At 42.8% G+C, this 19,896-nt stretch overlaps 1 protein-coding gene across 1 annotated transcript; it reads left to right on the top strand.

Moving 5' to 3' along the window:
* Positions 1 to 18: 18 nt before the first annotated feature.
* LOC124005695 (serine protease hepsin-like) lies at positions 19 to 18,414 on the top strand. Its single transcript, XM_046315173.1, has 13 exons — positions 19 to 393; positions 873 to 998; positions 11,421 to 11,519; positions 11,977 to 12,018; positions 12,118 to 12,256; positions 12,903 to 13,022; positions 13,169 to 13,209; positions 13,491 to 13,656; positions 13,888 to 14,084; positions 14,803 to 14,898; positions 15,969 to 16,111; positions 16,540 to 16,704; positions 16,953 to 18,414. Exons 2-13 carry the CDS (start codon positions 980 to 982, stop codon positions 17,004 to 17,006), a joined length of 1,281 nt encoding a protein of 426 aa, XP_046171129.1. The 5' UTR covers positions 19 to 393; positions 873 to 979; the 3' UTR covers positions 17,007 to 18,414.
* Positions 18,415 to 19,896: the final 1,482 nt, after the last annotated feature.

Genomic DNA, 19,896 nt, shown 5'->3' with positions numbered 1-19,896 from the left:
ACATGTGTGCTACCTTGACCGTTTCGAAAAGGCAATGAGCGCAGAACAAGTCGAACTGCTGAGCTGTCTTGTTTTTACCGGAAAAACAACTGTGTAAATACGTTGGTAGCTACACGTTTTATCTATCGGAAATTATATTTTCTTCTCAGTTTTGAACGGAGAACTGTTTTCTTTCGCAGAAGGGGAGAAAGTGAGGAACGTTTTATTTTCGTACTCTTTTGTAGGCATACAACCACTTGTCGAAGTATTGGGAATATCCATGGTGGAGTTTACAGCCTATTCATACTTCTACCCCGGAGGGAACAGTGACCCTCGAGAGTAATCGCCGAGATTGTAACTTCATTTTTTCACGCTTGATTTGACAAGCAGTCATACACCTGTTGCAAAAGAGAGGTTAGTACTCAGAGAATGGTATGGATTTTGAGTAACCTACTAGCGTTACTCTGTCATTTTAAAGTATGTGAGTTGTTTTTGGTCATGAAAATACATATGGAAAAGTAACAGTTACATTCTGTCCAGTGTTCACGTCTAAGGGTCATTGTTATGAGTTTCTCGATATAAAAGGTATGTAGGCCTAATCATTCCATGCTGGATGGTAGGCCTATTGGTAGCTACGTAGTATGCATACTGAGGAGAAACAGCATATCCAAATTCTGTGGTAAATTACAATATAGCTACCCCTGATCAGTAGCGACATGTTTATTACACATTTATTCCATAGAAAAATGTCAATTTCCCCTTCAGCCTGGACTATTAGTCAAATCTGCTAAAAACAACTCACTTTGCCCTTTGGTTTATTTAACTTGTTTAACCCACCTCTCTCCAGTCAAAAGTGTATTAACGTTCATGTTCCGTGCCATCTATTTATATAGGCTGGGAATAAGACTGGGTGGCAAATTGAGCATCACAGGAGCTGTGAAGCAGGGCCACTCTAAACTTCAGCTAACTCTTTTCATTTTCAACTTTTGAGCAAGAAAAAATGACTGAGAAAAAGAACGGTGAGTGTTCCACACACATCCAGACATTGTGCTTGCCACATATTTTCCCTCTATATTTGACATCAGACATCAGCGTTAAAGATTAATAGAACTGGCCACTGCTTGCTGTTTGATGGGGTAAGCTACCTTTTGTGGTGTCAGTTTGTGATCTAGATTAGGATCCTTTTAAATATATTTTTTTTCATAGTCTGTTTTTGCCGAAGATCTTTCAAATAATTTTGCTTTTATAAAAGGACACACACTCTTAGAAAAAGGTGCTATCTAGAACTTAAAATGATTATTTTGCTGTGCCCATAGGGGAACCCTTTGAAGATCACTTTTTGGTTCCAGATAGAACCCTATGGATTCTATGTGGTCACCTTTCCCCAGAGGGTTCTACATGGAACCCAAAAGTGTTCTACCTGGAAACAAAAAGGGTTCTACCTGGAACCTAAAAGGGTTTTCCAATGGGGACAGCCAAAGAACCCTTTAGAAACCCATTTTTCTAAGATTGGAGTGATACTTTATCCATGCATCTTTGATTCTATATTTATTATTATCTATAACACAAGGAACCTCTTTTATTATCTAATTGTTGAGTCTAGAGTTATTTCTGAATGGAGAACATTATCCTTCACCATTATCAATCATTTAACAATGTTTACTAAATCCAGTGGGTTCTAGCATTGCTTTACATTGAAACATTGAATCTGTCAGAGAGATGCTCATCAGGACTCTCTGACAGATTCTATGTTTCAATGTAAAGCCATTGTCAAACCCGAGTCACCATCCAATGAACAACATCTCAGTTTCCTTCTGTACAATTCCTGTACAGTGTAGCTGAAACAGTTACAGCATGACTGGTGATTGTTGTGTTGTCTGGTTTTGTTTTGGTCTGGGTTAAAACATAGCTGATTTGTGGCATTCCATGACTCATTGATTGATGTGTGAGATATTTTAGTCACAGTTCAGAAACATATGTAACTTTATGAAATTGTCTTTCTATTGTGAAATGAGGCAGAATACCATCTTCCTGAGAGAGACACAAGGGAATGAACTAGGCCTTTCACCTTATGTATCTCCCTTCAGCAAAGGATATGTGTATTTCCCACACACAGATTGTACTCAGGTAGAGGCTAAAACAATAGCAGGGCTTGTTCTCCAGCTTCAGGCCTGTGACTCCAGCATCCACTGGAGTGGGTTTAGGAAATGTGGGGCTTTATTGGAACCAGCAGCTGGAATACTGGAAGGGAGACTGGCCTGAGATAAAGTTATGTCAATAGGATCTGTGGTCCCTTCCTCACCCCTGTCATTACTGAGAGTCATGCGCAGGAACAATATCACATTTATCTATTGATACGGCCTCACAGGACATAGGTGGATGGGTTTGGGATGGGTTTTGTAGTCATGGAAAGTGTTTGTTATCAGTAGAATGTCTCCTCAAAATCAACAAGGTTGAGAATCGCTTTTGTACAGAGAAGGAATGTTCTAATTAAAATATGTAGTGCAGGGTTCTGCAATGCGACTGGGTATGAATGGTTCTGCACTCTAGACCATACCTGTTTCTAACAATCAACTAATCATGGTCTTCATGCACGTTAGTGCTGGGTTGGAACAAAAGCCAGCACACCCATGAGCCAGTGTATCATGGCTCCAGACTGATATCTGGAAAAGCCCTTGAATCAGCAGCCTATAAACATGTGCTGAGTCAGGGTTCTCTGCGGTTGCCATAGGTGACTGCACCAAAATAGTCAATTTTATTATATAATGTACAGTCATCACACTAACAGAGCATCACTCTATGTTATGCAGATCAACTGTGTGTCTTATTGGTGTCTCTGAGGAATATTTGGCCTGGTCTGCTAACTACCTCTCTCAAAGAGTGCAGTGCATAAAGTCAAATAAATCTGCTGTCTCAGTCCCTGCCTTTCACCAAGGGAGTATCCCAAGGCTCGATCCTAGGCCCCACACCCTTCTAAGTTTACATCAACAACAAAGTTCAGGCAGTAGGAAGCTCTCTCATCCATTTACAGTATATGCAGATGATACAATCTTATACCCAGCTGGCTCCTCCCTGGAGTTTCTGTTAAATACTCTACAACAAAGTTTTCTTAGTTTCCAACAAGCATTCCAACTACCCTTAACCTTGTTCTGAACACCTCCAAAACAAAGGTCATGTGGTTTGGTAAGAAGAATGCCACTCTCCCCACATGTGTGGTTACTACCTCTGAGGGTTTAGAGCTTGAGGTAGTCACCTCATACAAGTACTTGGGAGTATGGCTAGACGGTACACTGTCCTTCCCTCAGCACATATCAAAGCTGCAGGCTAAAGTTAAATCTAGACTTGGTTTCCTCTATCGTAATCGCTCCTCTTTCACCCCAGCTGCCAAACTAACCCTGATTCAGATGACCATCCTACCCATGCTAGATTACGGAGACATCATTTATAGATCGGCAGGTAAGGGTGCTCTCGAGCTTCTAGATGTTCTTTACCACTCGGTCATCAGATTTGCCACCAATGCTTCTTATAGGACACATCACTGCACTCTATCATCCTCTGTAAACTGGTCATCTCTGTGTACCCGTCGCAAGACCCACTGGTTGATGCTGATTTATAGGCTTTCTGAGATATCTACTGCAGCCCACATACTCCACATACAACATACAACACCCGTTCTGCCAGTCACATTCTGTTAAAGGTCCCCAAAGCACACACATTCCTGGGTTGCTTGTCTTTTCAGTTAGCGGCAGCTAATGACTGGAACGAGCTGCAACAAACACTCAAACTGGACAGTTTTATCTTAATCTCTTCTTTCAAAGACTCAATCATGGACACTCTTACTGACAGTTGTGGCTGCTTTGCGTGATGTATTGTTGTCTCTACCTTCTTGCCCTTTGTGCTGTTGTCTGTGCCCAATAATGTTTGTACCATGTTTTGTGCTGCTACCATGTTGTGTTGCTACCATGTTGTTGTCACGTGTTGCTTCCATGCTGTGTTGTCATATGTTGCTGCCTTGCTATGTTGTTGTCTTAGTTCTCTCTTTATGTAGTGTTGTCTCTCTTGTCGTGATGTGTGTTTCGTCCTATATTTATATATACTCAGCAAAAAAAGAATGTCCTCTCACTGCCAACTGCGTTTATTTTCAGCAAACTTAACATGTGTAAATATTTGTATGAACCTAGCAAGATTCAACAACTGAGACATAAACCGAACAAGTTCCACAGACATGTGACTAACAGAAATGGAACAATGTGTCCCTGAACAAAGGGGGGGGGGGGATCAACATCAAAAGTAACAGTCAGTATCTCGTGTGGCCACTATCTGCATTAACTTCTTGGTGACAGGGGGGCAGTATTGGGTAGCTTGGATGAATAAGGTGCCCAAAGTAAACTGCCTGTTACTCTGTCCCAGATGCTAATATATGCATGTTATTAGTAGTATTGGATAGAAAACACTCCGAAGTTTCTAAAACTGTTTGAATGATGTCTGTGAGTATAACAGAACTCATATGGCAGGCGAAGACCTGAGATAAATCCAACCAAGAAGTGGGAAATCTGAGGCTTGTAGTTTTTTAAAACTCAGCCCCTATTGTAGATACAGTGGGATATTGGTTATGTTGCACCTCCTAAGGCTTCCACTAGATGTCTCGAGTCTTTAGAACTTTGTTTGAGGATTCTACTGTGAAGTGGGGCCGAATGAGAGAGGAAAAGCCAGGTGTCTGGCAGATTGCCACAGGCTCTGAGGCGCAGTCACGAGAGAGTTAGCTCTCATTCCATTGCTTTTCTACAGACATAGGAATTCTCCGGTTGGAACATTATTGAAGATTTATGATAAAAACATCCTAAAGATTGATTCTATACTTAGTTTGACAAGTTTCTACTGGCTGTAATGGAACTTTTTGAACTTTTCGTCCGACGTTCGGCAGGACCTGAACGCGCTTTTGGATATGTTTACCAAACACCCTAACAAAAGAAGCTATTTGGACTAGAGGTCGATCGATTATGATTTTTCAACGCCGATGCCAATATCGATTATTGGAGGACCAAAAAAGCCAATACCGATTAATTGGCCGATTTAAAAAAATGTATTTGTAATAATGACAATTACAACAATACTGAATGAACACTTATTTTAACTTAATATAATACATACATAAAATACATTTAGCCTCAAGTAAATAATGAAACATGTTCAATTTGGTTTAAATAATGCAAAAACAAAGTGTTGGAGAAAAAAGTAAAAGTGCAATATGTGCTATGTAAGAAAGCTAACGTTTCAGTTCCTTGCTCAGAACATGAGAACATATGAAAGCTGGTGGTTCCTTTTAACATGAGTTTTCAGTATTCCCAGGTAAAGAGGTATAACAGTATAGCTTCCGTCCCTCTCCTCGCTCCTCCCTGGGCTCGAAACCAGCAACACAACGATAACAGCATGTGCTAGTTACACCAGCCTCAGGAATTATAGGATTATTTCCCTCTATACCATTTGTATTTCATTAACCTTTGACTTTTGGATGTTCTTATAGGCACTTTAGTATTGCCAGTGTAACAGTACAGCTTCCGTCCCTCTCCTCACTCCTCCCTGGGCTTGAACAAGCAACACAACGACAACAGCCACCATCCTAGCAGTGTTACCCATGCAGAGCAAGGGGAACAACTACTAGAAGGCTCAGAGTGAGTGACGTTTTAAACGCTATTAGCGTGCTAACTAGCTAGTCATTTCACTTCGGTTACACCAGCCTCATCTCGGGAGTTGATAGGCTTGAAGTCATAAACAGTGCAATGCTTGACGCACAATGAAGAGCTGCTGGCAAAACACACGAAAGTTCTGTTTGAATGAATGTTTACGCGCCTGCTTCTGCCTACCACCGCTCAGTCAGATACTTAGATACTTGTAGGCTTGCATGCTCAATCAGATTATATGCAACGCAGGACACGCTAGATAAGGTCTAGTAATATCATCAACCATGTGTAGTTAACTAGTGATTATGATTGATGGTTTTTTATAAGATAAGTTTAATGCTAGCTAGCAACTTACCTTAGCTTACTGCATTAGCGTAACAGGCAGTCTCCTTGTGGAGTGCAACGAGAGAGAGGCAGGATGTTATTGCATAGGAATACCTAGGATAGGATAAGTAATCCCTCTCACCCCCCCCCTTTAAGATTTAGATGCACTATTGTAAAGTGACTGTTCCACTGGATGTCATAAGGTGAATGCACCAATTTGTAAGTCACTCTGGATAAGAGCGTCTGCTAAATGACTTAAATGTAAATGTAAATGACTAGTTAACTGTAAGGTTGCAAGATTGGATCCCCGAGCTGACAAGGTGAAAATCTGTCGTTCTGCCCCTGAATGAGGCAGTTAACCCACCGTTCCTAGGCCGTTATTGAAAATAAGAATGTGTTCTTACCTCTTGAAACTATGGGGTACTATTTTCATTTTTGGAAAAATAACGTTCCCAAAGTAAACGGGCTATTTCTCAGGACAAGATGCTAGAATATGCATGTAAATGACAGCTTAGGATAGAAAACACTATAAAGTATATCCCTAATTTTATGTAATTGTATTGTTGTATTTTCATCAACATTTATAATGAGTATTTCTGTAAATAGATGTGGCTCTCTGCACAATCACCGCATGTTTTAGAACTACTGAACGTAACGCACCAATGTAAAATGAGATTTCCTTTATATAAATATGCACTTTATCGAACAAAACATACATGCATTGTGTAACATGAAGTCCTATGAGTGTCATCTGATGAAGATCATCAAAGGTTAGTGATTAATTTTACCTCTATTTGTGCTTTTTGTGACTCCTCTCTTTGGCTGAAAAAATGGCTGGGTTTTTCTGTGAGTTGGTGGTGACCTAACATAATCATTTGTGTTGCTTTCGCTGTAAAGCATTTTTGAAATCAGACACTATGGCTGGATTAACGAGAATTCTATCTTTAAATTAGTGTAAAATACTTGTATGCTTGAGGAATTTTAATTATGAGATTTTTGTTGTTTTGAATTTGCGCCCTGCACTTTCACTGGCTGTTGACGATGTGGGACGCTACCGTCCCACATATCCCAGAGAGGTTTTAAGTACTGCAGTGCATATCCTCCTCATGGACTGCACCAGATTTTCCAGTTCTTGCTGTGAGATGTTCCTCCACTCTTCCACCAAGGCAGCTGCAAGTTCCTGGACATTTATGTGGGGAATGGCCTTAGCACTCACCCTCCGATCCAATAGGTCCTAGACGTGCTCTATGGGATTGAGATCCAGGCTCTTCGCTGGCCATGGCAGAACACTGACATTTCTGTCTTGCTTGAAATCACGCACAGAACGAGCAGTATGGCTGGTGGCATTGTCATGCTGGAGGATCATGTCAGAATGAGTCTGCAGGAAGGGTACCACATGAGGGAGGAGGAGGTCTTCCCTGTAACACACAGCGTTAAGATTGCCTGCAATGACAACAAGCTCAGCACGATGATGCTGTGACACACCGCCCCAGACCATGACGGACCCTCCACCTCCAAATCAATCTCACTCCTGAGTACAGGCATTAGTGTAACGCCCATTCCTTTGACGATAAACGCGAATCCGACCATCACCCCTTGGTGAGACAAAACCGCGACTCGTCAGTGGAGAGCACTTCTTTCCAGTCCTGTCTGGGCCAGCAACGGTGGGTTTGTGCCCATAGGCGACGTTGTCCTCACCGTTGATGTCTGGTGAGGACCTGCCTTACAACAGGCCTGCAAGCCCTCAGTCCAGCCTTTCTCAGCCTATTGCGGACAGTCTGAGCACTGATAGAGGGATTGTGCGTTCCTGGTGTAACTCGGTCAGTTGTTGTTGCAATCCTTTACCTGTCCCGCAGGTGCAATGTTCGGATGTACTGATCCTGTGCAGGTGTTGTTACACTTGGTCTGCCACTGTGAGGATGATCAGTTGTCTGTTCTGTATCCCTGTAGCGCTGTCTTAGGTGTCTCACAGTACAGGCACGTTCACTCGAGCAGGGACCCTGGGCATCTTTCTTTTGGTGTTTTTCAGAGTCAGTAGCTTCATAACTGTGACCTTAATTGCCTACTGTCTGTAAGCTGTTACTGTCTGTAACGGCCGTTGTTGGTGGAAGAAGGTGAGAACCAAAGTCAAGGTGGTATGTGTCCATATTTATTAGAATGAACACGGAAATAACAAAAATAACAAAGAGAAACAACCGAAAACAGTTCTGGCTGGTGCAGACACACAACAGAAAACAGAAAATAATCACCCACGAAACACAATAGAAAACAGGCTACCTAAATATGGTTCTCAATCAGGGACAACGATTGACAGCTGCCCCTGATTGAGAACCATACCAGGCCAAACACAGAAATAGCAAATCATAGAATCATAGACAACCCACCCAACTCACGCCCTGACCATCCTAAAACAAAGACATAACAAAAGAGGTAAGGTCAGAACATGACAGTGTCTGTTAGTGTTCCACAGGTGCATGTTCATTAATTGTTTATGGTTCATTTTACAAGCATGGGAAACAGTGTTTAAACCATTTACATTGAAGATCTGTGAAGTTGTTCGGGTTTCTATGAATTATCTTTGAAAGACAGGGTCCTGATATAGAGACGTTTCTTTTTTTGCTGGGTTTATATATATTTTTAATCCCAGTCCCCGCCCTGCAGGTGTCCTTTTGCCTTCTGGTAAACCGTCATTGTAAATACCAGTTTGTTCTTAACTGACTTGCCTAATTAAATACAGGTTTAAAAAAAAGAAAACCGTACTGTATACAAAAGCCAAATACATTTTTTAATCTTAAGAGCAACTGTACTTGATGTTTTTATTTTAACGCTCTCTCAGTAAAAACCCATGTATCTTATTGTTGATGCATGGTCCACACTGATTGACAGTGGTGAGTAAGGGGGAAAAAAGTGGAGGATTTCCCCATCACTCTGAAGAGTCATCAGCTGCCTGTAAACTGTGCCCATATCCTGAGGTATTGAGTATAGACTGCAGACCCCATGGCCTTACAGGACCCCCAGTGTTTTCTCACTGAATTCCAGTCTCCCTCCTTTGTTTGCAATGTTGATTTTCCTCTCTTTTAATTGGCAGAGTATCAGGTTGATGCTCATTTTCCTTGTATAAGATACAATGGGAAAGAGTGTTATGTTATTGATAAGAGACATGCTCATCCAGCAGGCTGTATCTGTACAAGCAGCTTTGGTGATCCAGGTAGTGGGTGGCAGGTAGCCTAGCGGTTAAGAGCTTTGGTAACCAAAAGGTTGCTAGTTCGAATCCCTGAGTCGACTAAGTAAAACATCTGTCTGTGCCATTGAACAAGGCATTTAACCCTAATTGCTCCTGTAAGTCGCTCTGGATAAAAGCGTCTGCTAAATGACTAAAATGTAAAAATTTGAAATATGGTGCAACTGTTTGTGTTGTTGGTGTCGAATGGTTGAATGATGTCTTCACTATTGGGCATGTATTGATGTGTGTATTTAGGAGATTGTTCTTAAGTGTCCATCAGACTGGTTTGTTGCCCACATAGCTAGGGTCACACGACCAGATCAGTGAAACGTCTTGGCCCAATAGCATACATAAAGACTTGTGTATACTTACACAGTAAGAACAGACTTGTAGACCTGTGTATTACCTACAGAGCATTCTTATAGACATGTGTTAGACCTGAGTTGGATCCACACACAGACAGTTGGTTTGTTTGCGCTGAGTCAGGAACTTATCATGCCTTGCAGTCAGTGTCTCTGCTGTCTGTCTGGTCTGGTGTGTGGCATGTCTCCACACAGGCTGAAGCTGACTGGCCAGCCTGCAAGGTTAATGATCACTCCAGAACTCCACTCTCTGCACCTCAGATTCCTGTCTGCAAACACAGAAGATTTACGCATGCCACCTGTGTGTGTGTGTGTGTGTGTGTGTGTGTGTGTGTGTGTGTGTGTGTGTGTGTGTGTGTGTGTGTGTGTGTGTGTGTGTGTGTGTGTGTGTGTGTGTGTGTGTGTGTGTGTGTGTGTGTGTGTGTGTGTGTGTGTGTGTGTGTGTGTGTGTGTGCGGCACATAAGTGTGTCTCACACGTGTGACTTAAGTTGTAAACGGTGCTTGATCAAGTGTGGCTTTGTTTTGGTTCAACCAAACTTGTAACAGTTAGTGACTGGTCAGTTCATGGATCTTTCATCATCATCAGCAATTTAATGTAATGAAATGACCTCTCATTCTGCCCAACCTTATGTTCTAGCTAGGGACACAGTGACAATTTGTTGGGGCTTGAGATGGCACTGAAATCAAGCTTGCAGTTTGTTTTAGCTCTATGGAAATGGAGCAGACTTTGGACTATTGATCCTATTCATTTGTACTTTTTCAATGTGCCAATTTGCCAGTGTGTTATTATGACACTCTCTCTTCCTTTTTACCTATCTGATTAAAACACTTTCACTTCTTCAAGATGTTCAAATGTTCATAAATGACCAGCAGGGTCAAATAATAATCACAGTGGTTATAGAGGGTGCAAGAGTCAGCACATCAGGAGTAAATGTCAATCAATCACATTTGTTTATAAAGCCCTTTTTACATCAGCAGTTGTCACAAATTGCTTATACAGAAACACAGCCTAAAACCCCAGAGAGCAAGCAATGCAGTTGTAGAAAAGTGGTGGCTAGGAAAAACTCCCTAGAAAGGCAGGAACGTCGGAAGAAACCTAGAATGGAACTAGGCTGTGAGGAGTGGCCTGTCCTCTTCTCGCTGTGCCTGGTGGGGATTATAAGAGTACATGGCCATGAAGGCCAGATCGTTCTTCAAGATGTTCAAACGTTCATAGATGACCAGCATGGTCAGTTGGCTTTTCATAGCCGAGCATTCAGAGGTCGAGACAGCAGGTGTGGTGGAGAGAGAAGGGGGAGAGAGCGAGGGTCGAAACAGCAGGTCTGGGACAAGGTAGCACGACCGGTGAACAGATCAGGGTTCTATAACTGCAGGCAGAACAGCAGAAACTGGATCAGCAGCACGACCACGTGGACTGGGGACGGGGAAAGCCAGGTGTCATCGGGCCCGGTAGTCCTGAGGCATGGTCATAGGGCACAGGGAGAGAGAGAGAGATTGGAGAATTAGATGAAGCATACTTAAGATCACACAGGACACTAGATAAGACAGGAGAATTACACCAGATAGGACAGACAGACCACCGAAAAAAGCCTGGCACAACGTAATGTACCCCTCCTAGGGACGGAATGGGAAAGTGCGAGCAAGCCAATGACTCAGCAACCTTGATAGGGTCAGAGAATCCCAGTGAAGAGAGGGGAGCCCTGCAGAGACAGCAAGGGTGGCTTGTCATTCCAGTGTCTTGTTGTTCACCTTCACACTCCTGGGCCAGACTATCTTCAGTGTGATGTTGAACGTAAATGTTATGTTTTTGTGGTGTGTGTTGTTTTTGTTGTGTGTGTTGTCTTTTACAGGAAGCGCGGGGGTGACCTTCCTGACACCATGTCGCGTGGCAGGCGTGTGTCTGACCGTGGTGCTACTGGGGGGGATTGGAGCTGCTGTCTGGGCTGTAGGTGAGATATCTCTGCTTCTGCTCTCACATAGTAGTGATGTGTACCTTTTGGCAATGAGCAGTGCTTTATGGGCAATGTAGTTTTAGTTTTTCCATAGTACAGACAGAGACGGAAGAGGAAGCGAAACATCCCACTCCCTCATTTGTTTCTGTTTGAATGGAAGTCAATGAACTAAGTACAGCAGAACCAGTTGCTATCACATTGGTGTCTATGGGAGAGCCACCCCCTTAAGTAGACAGTAACTGACCAATTTTTTCAATGGTAAACGGCCTGAGTGAACTATCTTAATTCATCCTCCCATCTTTGGTACAGATATTACCAACATTGTTTGATTGCAGTCAGTGGATTTGTTTGCAGTCTCTGTGAGGTTTGCTGTTTCATCAACAGAGTGTGTATGCACTTTACAGTTTTATGTTACATGTTGTTGACTTTTGTTTGTTTGTTTTTCAAATCCTAGTAACATTTTGTATCAGAGAAGAAGACACAGGATTATATGATGGTAAGTGAGAGGGAAACCACTCCACCAAAGCCAACCTCATATCGTATCTGAATCGATGGAACGGTTTGTTTGATCCAGTATTTCATTGCTCCAACCCAGTCCAGGTGAACTCCAATCCAAGCTCGGACCTGCGTCTCCGGGTGTTTGACTCGGCCGAGCGACGATGGAGACACCTCTGTTCCTCAGAGGCCAACCAGCTCCTGGCCAACATCAGCTGTGAGGAGATGGGCTTTGTCAGGTGAGGAGATTGATGGATTGTGATATGAAAGGCTTTAGGTTAAACACAAAAGTGGGAGTCACTATCTACAGCATGATAAAAGGGAAAGGGGATACCTAGTCAGTTGTACAACTGAATGCATTCAACTGAAATGTGTCTTCCGCATTTAACCCAACCCATCTGAATCAGAGAGGTGCGGGAGGCTGATAACCCTATGCCATGCAAGAAGGCTGCACAGAAATTGCTCCACCCTTGCCTGGTTGCTAAAATTCTAATGGTTTGCCTAATTTAAGTTTATGGCCACAAAGCAAGCAATGTATAGTTTAGAGAATCTAAACAGCTGTGAAATGTATTTTCAAAATCAAAAAAGATCGTATTTTCAACTGGTGTACAAAGCTGAAAATAAAAAGAGGCGAAATCTAAACTTAAGGACAGGAAGCATAAAAATAGGATACAAAATGGATCTACCGCTTCTCAGACTTTCTTTCAATGAGATTGACAGATCTTTACCTCACATTGCTATGTGGATTTGGTTGGGTCCTACAAAAAGTTATACATACTGCGCCTCTAAGTAACTTCATTGGGTTTAGGCCAGGGATCTTTCAATTGATCTGTCAGTGATAGAAGTCTCTGCAATAAAGAGATGCGTGCCTTATGTCCCCTCCAGCGTGGTGAATTACTCCGTGTCCAGTATCCCTGAAGGCAGTAACGACCGTGAGGAGTTCTTCTGTGTCAATGAGAAGGAGCTGACCTATGGCAAGAAGATCAAAGAGTCTCTATATCCATGGTAAGACATTCTTTTAACACTCTTAAATCTCCTAGACGATTACCTTAAGGCAGTGTTTATTAAAGCAGCAGCCGGCTGAAAAGTAGAGAAGGGCAGGAATGTAGGGTTCCAGGCTGCTGTGTCTAACTGTTGTTGTTGTTTTTCAGTGACTGTGAAACTGGCCAGGTTCTAAGTCTGCTTTGTCAAGGTAGGTTCTGCTGAGAGCTTTGGTTTGGTCCCGTGATACTCTTTTTACACAAAGTGATGAGAAGCAACCTGAGAGTTGTACAGGATAGCTTAACTCTCTCTCTCTCCTGCATACCTCTCTCTTTACTCCTCCCTATCTCTCTTTCTCTCCTGTACCTCTCCCTCTCTTATTTATCTCTTTACTTCTCTCTCCCTATCTCTCTCTGTCTCCTCCTTCTCCGTCCCCATCCATATCTCTTTCTCCTCCCTATCCCTCCCTCCCCTCTCTGTCTGTCTGTCTAGACTGTGGCAGGCGTAGTCTGACAGAGGACCGTATAGTAGGTGGTGTAGATGCTAGACAGGGTAGCTGGCCGTGGCAGGTCAGTCTGCAATATGACGGGGTGCACCAGTGTGGAGGCTCCATCATCTCAGACCGCTGGATCGTCAGCGCAGCCCACTGCTTCCCAGAGTAAGCCCTGAATCTTTCTCTACTTCACTCTCTTTCACTCGCTCTCTCACACACACACATACACACACACACACACACACACACACACACACACACACACACACACACACACACACACACACACACACACACACACACACACACACACACACACACACACACACACACACACACACACACACACACACACACACACACTTCTTCTCATGGATTCTATTTGCCCTCTCTCAGGAGGAACCGACAGGTGTCTCGATGGAGGGTGTTACTGGGCTCCATCTACAACAAGCTCACCCATAAGAATGTTAGAGTTCTTGAGGTTAAGACTGTGGTGTATCACAGCAGCTACTTGCCCTTTGTAGACCCCAACATAGACGACAACAGCAGAGACATCGCTGTCCTGGCTCTGGCCCAGCCTCTGCACTTCACAGGTAAACACATCCGGGCCCATTTTGTTATATTCTCATTATACTGTGATGATTTGTTGTTCTTTTTCAAGGCACATCAGACAAAGCCACCGTGTGCTTAGAGGTAGAAGAGGGAGAGAGAGAGATAGAGAGAAGGGGATGAGAGAGAAGTGATAAAGCGAAATAGAGATGAGGGACGAGTCACTATGGTAATTCCCTTCCTCAGGGTTCAGGTTTCCAGTCAGACTACCAAACAAAGGCCCTCTTTACTGCCTGCCTGCAGTCGCCTGGACAAAAGACAATGATATCAGAATTGGATAGAATAGTTTGCCCTCTGTTTCACTGTCATTTTTCCTTTCCTGGAATCGCTGTAAGTACATAGAAAAACATTACATTGTTATAATGTGAGAGCGAAAACTCTCTAGGACAGCATTTCCCAAACTCGGTCCTCTGGACCCCAATGCAGTGAACTTCCTGTTGTTTATCAAAGGACAGATATATTGGGCCCTGTCTGACATCTAGTGGTTGGACTCAGAATTGCAGCTATTCTAATGATAAAATATCACGCTGGTGGGGAAATTAAGAACACACAACATCAGCCGACAAGATTAACATTGTCTGTAGTGATTACAACACACAAGCCAGCAAATAAACTATCTTAACCATTTTTGTGCAAGTATACATTTAAATTCAATTAAATCTCATCTCTCCCTCCCTCCTCTTCACTTTCTGTTTTCTGTAGACTACATCCAGCCGGTGTGCTTACCCCACTACGGCCAGCGCCTGATTGACGGCCAGTTGGGGACAGTGACAGGCTGGGGAAATGTAGGTTACTATGGTAAGTGACTGTGTAAGCTTCTACATCCTTAAACGTACATCTGGTCCCAGAGTCAGATACTGTAGGATATGGGCTTAAAGCATCTTCTGGTCCCAGAGACAGATACTGTAGGATATGGGCTTAAAGCATCTTCTGGTCCCAGAGACAGATACTGTAGGATATGGGCTTAAAGCATCTTCTGGTCCCAGAGACAGATACTGTAGGATATGGGCTTAAAGCATCTTCTGGTCCCAGAGACAGATACTGTAGGATATGGGCTTAAAGCATCTTCTGGTCCCAGAGACAGATACTGTAGGATATGGGCTTAAAGCATCTTCTGGTCCCAGAGACAGATACTGTAGGATATGGGCTTAAAGCATCATCTGGTCCCAGAGACAGATACTGTAGGATATGGGCTTAAAGCATCATCTGGTCCCAGAGACAGATACTGTAGGATATGGACTTAAAGCATCATCTGGTCCCAGAGTCAGATACTGTAGGATATGGATTTAAAGCATCATCTGGTCCCAGAGACAGATACTGTAGGATATGGACTTAAAGCATCATCTGGTCCCAGAGTCAGATACTGTAGGATATGGCCTTAAAGCATCATCTGGTCCCAGAGCCAGATGCTGTAGGATATGGACTTAAAGCATCATCTGGTCCCAGAGCCAGATACTGTAGGATATGGACTTAAAGCATCATCTGGTCCCAGAGCCAGATACTGTAGGAGCTGGGTTTAAAACATCATCTGGAACCATAGAGAGACAGAGTAGCTGTATCATTGTTGTTATTGGACAAGACAGCCTCTCCCTATATCTTTCTTTCTCTCCCTCCTCTCTCTTTCTGCATGACCTTTGAATATGTAAACAGGGACAGTGTCATAGTGTGTAGATGTGCCAAGCACTATTGACCAGGAATCGACAATCTTTTGGTCAGATATGGTTGTCGGATCACGCCATCATTAATGTGTATGGAGTGATTAATAGCTCTCTCTTGCGCTTTCTCACAGTCCCTCACACCTTCTCTCTCTCTCTTTATCTTCCTCTCTCTTTGTTCTCTCTATATCTCTCGCTCCCTTTCTCTCTTAGGGACTCTTGCTGACGTTCTTCAGGAGGCTAACGTGCCAATCATCAACGACGCTGTCTGTAACGCCCCTGATTACTATGACAACCAGATCACCACCAGCATGTTCTGTGCTGGCTTTGAGAAGGGTGGTACCGATGCCTGTCAGGTAACCAGCTATAGTGACATCTAATTTCCCTGCTCTGGCAGTCAATGAATAAACTTGAACAAAAAATTACATCTTCCATCCATATTCTGTCTTCCACTTACAAACATGTAAATTATTGACATCTGAATGTGCCGTTGCTCTCTATCCAGATTCTACATGAGAAATTGCTAATGTTTATATAATCCAGCCACCCAAGTGAGACTGATTTTTATTTAACTAGGCAAGTCAGTTAAGAACAGATTCTTATTTTCAATGACTGCCTAGGAACAGTCAGTTAACTGCCTTGTCAGAAAGACAGATTTGTACCTTGGCAGTTCAGGGATTTGAACTTGGAACCTTTCGGTTACTAGTCCAACACTCTAACCACTAGGCTACGCCACTGCCCCATAATGTACTGTATGTGAGTGGTTGACTTTTTTTAATCTCAGGGGGACAGCGGGGGCCCGTTTGTGGCTGAGGACTCCCTGTCCAAGGCCAGCCGCTACCGCCTGCTGGGGGTGGTGAGCTGGGGAACAGGCTGTGCCATGGCCAAGAAGCCTGGCGTCTACACCAGAGTGTCCCGCTTCCTACCCTGGATCTCCTCAGCCATGAGGGTGAGTACAGTACACAGACATACCCGCATGTACACACACACACACACACACACACACACACACACACACACACACACACACACACACACACACACACACACACACACACACACACACACACACACACACACACACACACACACACACACACACACACACACACACACACACACACACACACACACACACACACACACAGATGCACACAGGTGGAAGTATAATCTTCTTTTCCTGTCTTATCTTCACAGACGTATCACAATTCACCAGGAGTGCACAAAATGGCGCGTACATGGGAGCACTGACCTTTAAGTATTATCCATTCAGACTTACTGCACTTCACCTGTCCAAAAACCCATCCTATTAGGGGAACCTTGTGCACAAATTGGATGTATAGGTCAATTAAACTAGATTACCTGAGGAAAGCCTTGAAGTGGTAGCTTGACCAAAGAATTATCAACATGTTTATGGTCTTGTGAAATGAGAAAGCATCAAATGAAAAGACTTATGGGACTTGCATGACAAAGTCATAGAAAATCACCACTCTGCCAGCCAATGTACAGGTTGTACTGTCATGGGGATTAGTTTTATGTCATCAAAGGGTTCATTTTTGTATTCAGAGTTTCCTTACAGTTTGACTGTTTTCAGGTGCAACAAACGTATGATACACAACAAGCCTGTGTATCAAAATGTAAGGCTCAAACAGATGTTAAATAACATTCTGGATAGTTTTGCCGTGAAGTTTCTCCTTTATATGATTCCCTTGAACAAATATTGCCAAAGTTACTGAAGAGATTTTAACATAGACAACATGTAGCTGAAATTCCATGATACCTAAAATGTTTGTAACAAATAAAACATTGGTGTCAGATATTCAGCTCTTGAATTGTCTCTCTATCCTTTGTTTGTATCACAGATTGCAGTTCAGAGTGAATGTTACGCTCTGTAATGACACATGTTTCTTAGTTTTGTTTTTGGTGGGGACATGAATTTAGGGACAAGTAAGCAGGTGAAATGTAAAGGATATTTCTATAGCCTGTGTAGATTAGAAATTAGAACGTATGAGATATTCATAGTTAAATCAGTGTTTTATTTGTTTGGCTTGATTGTAAATATTAGTAACAGATTTTTTGAAAATGGATGTTTATTTGTAAGTGATCCATGGAATTCAATCTCAAATGTGCAATAACAACCAGAATGATGTTCTTATTAACCATTTCTGCTTCATAAGTTACTAAGGAATTAAGGTTAGCAACACCAAGTCATATTACATATTCATCACAAAATGATGCACTACACTACAGAGATCATACTCAGCTGTGTGTTGTCAGTTAAGGGCCTATTACCTGCTATTACCTATTACCTGCTGAGACCACTACCTTATTGGCAGAGAATTAGCTACACAGCAACACGAGAAAAACTGTATTGTCTGTTGATCATCATGGCTCAATTTGCTGTAGTTTATTGTGATGTAGTTTATCAAGCTTATTTGATGGTCTTTATGCTTTCATTTCCTCGTTTTATATTGTTTGAAGTCTAGTCTCTATGCAGATGACTTCAACAGATGTGAATGTATATATATTTTCTGTGAAGAAATTATGAAATTCTTAGTACGGATGTTATTGTTACTGATTTAAACTCTGTTCCTTCTGTAAATGTAAATTGTTCCATTGAATATTGTATTGAAATAAAGATTTAATTTAACAAACTGGATGAAGTATGTCAAATGTCATCTACAGATATAGGATCTTAATTTGGCTAGGGACTCTCCTGGAAGAAGCTAGCTAGCTTACAAAGAATAACAACAAAAAATATCTAGTTAACAGAAGAAAGGAAGACAAAATAAGGACAAAAGAAGGACAGAAGAAAATAATAATAAATAATATATGCCATAGCGGACGCTTTTATCCAACGCGACTTACAGTCATGTGTGCATACATTCTACGTATGGGTGGTCCCGGGAATCGAACCCACTACCCTGGCATTACAAGCGCCATGCTCTACCAACTGAGCTACAGAAGGAATACAAAGTGAAACAGTCAGCACTTCTATTGCAACTTCGTATTTCGTCGTCCTAACGTAGTCTACACTGCTATCTGCCCAGCAGCTAGCCAGCTAGCAAACGTCCACCGTCTACCGAATAGCAGCACTGTAGAAACTATTACACTCAACTGAACGACTTGATTAGTGTAGTGTTAGCTAGCTACATAGTTGTCTTTGCTGTCTTCGTATCCAAGATAATTGTGTAGTTTAGAGCGTGTAGTCTTAGAGTGATTATCTTAATTTACCGAGGTTAGCTAGCCAGCTATTTGTCGTCCTTAATGTGAGACACTGCTAGCTAGCCAACAGCTAGCCAACGTCTACTGAATAGAACTTCCGCACTCAACAACCCGGTCGCATTCCGCTTCGCTCCACAGGTAGTATCACATTTTTCATTTCATTTCATTACAGCACAACGGTTTGATTTGTTTGATCGTAGCTAGCTACATAGCCGTCTGTGTATCAAAGATAATTGTGTAGTCTAGAGCGATTTTCTAGGTTAGCTAGCCAGCTATTGTCGTTCTTTTAACGCAACGTAACGTAATCAACACTGCTAGCTAGCCAGCTAGCCCCCGAATAGCAGCACTGTAGAAACTATTACACTCAACGGAACGACTTGATTAGTGTAGTGTCAACAACGCAGCCACTGCCAGCTAGCCTACAAAGTCAACAACGCAGCCACTGCCAGCTAGCCTACTTCAGCAGTACTGTATCATTTTAATCATTTTAGTCAATAAGATTCTTGCTACGTAAGCTTAACTTTCTGAACATTCGAGACGTGTAGTCCACTTGTCATTCCAATCTCCTTGCATTAGCGTAGCCTCTTCTGTAGCCTGTCAACTATGTGTCTGTCTATCCCTGTTCTCTCCTCTCTGCACAGACCATACAAACGTTCCACACCGCGTGGCCGTGGCCACCCTAATCTGGTGGTCCCAGCGCGCACGACCCATGTGGAGTTCCAGGTCTCCGGTAGCCTCTGGAACTGCCGATCTGCGGCCAACAAGGCAGAGTTCATCTCAGCCTATGCCTCCCTCCAGTCCCTCGACTTCTTGGCACTGACAGAAACATGGATCACCACAGATAACACTGCTACTCCTACTGCTCTCTCTTCGTCCGCCCACGTGTTCTCGCACACCCAGAGAGCTTCTGGTCAGC

The sequence above is a fragment of the Oncorhynchus gorbuscha genome, linkage group LG19 (genome assembly GCF_021184085.1).
Source record: "Oncorhynchus gorbuscha isolate QuinsamMale2020 ecotype Even-year linkage group LG19, OgorEven_v1.0, whole genome shotgun sequence".
Classification (NCBI taxonomy): Eukaryota; Metazoa; Chordata; class Actinopteri; order Salmoniformes; family Salmonidae; genus Oncorhynchus; species Oncorhynchus gorbuscha.
This window is presented reverse-complemented; position numbering and strand designations above follow the sequence as displayed.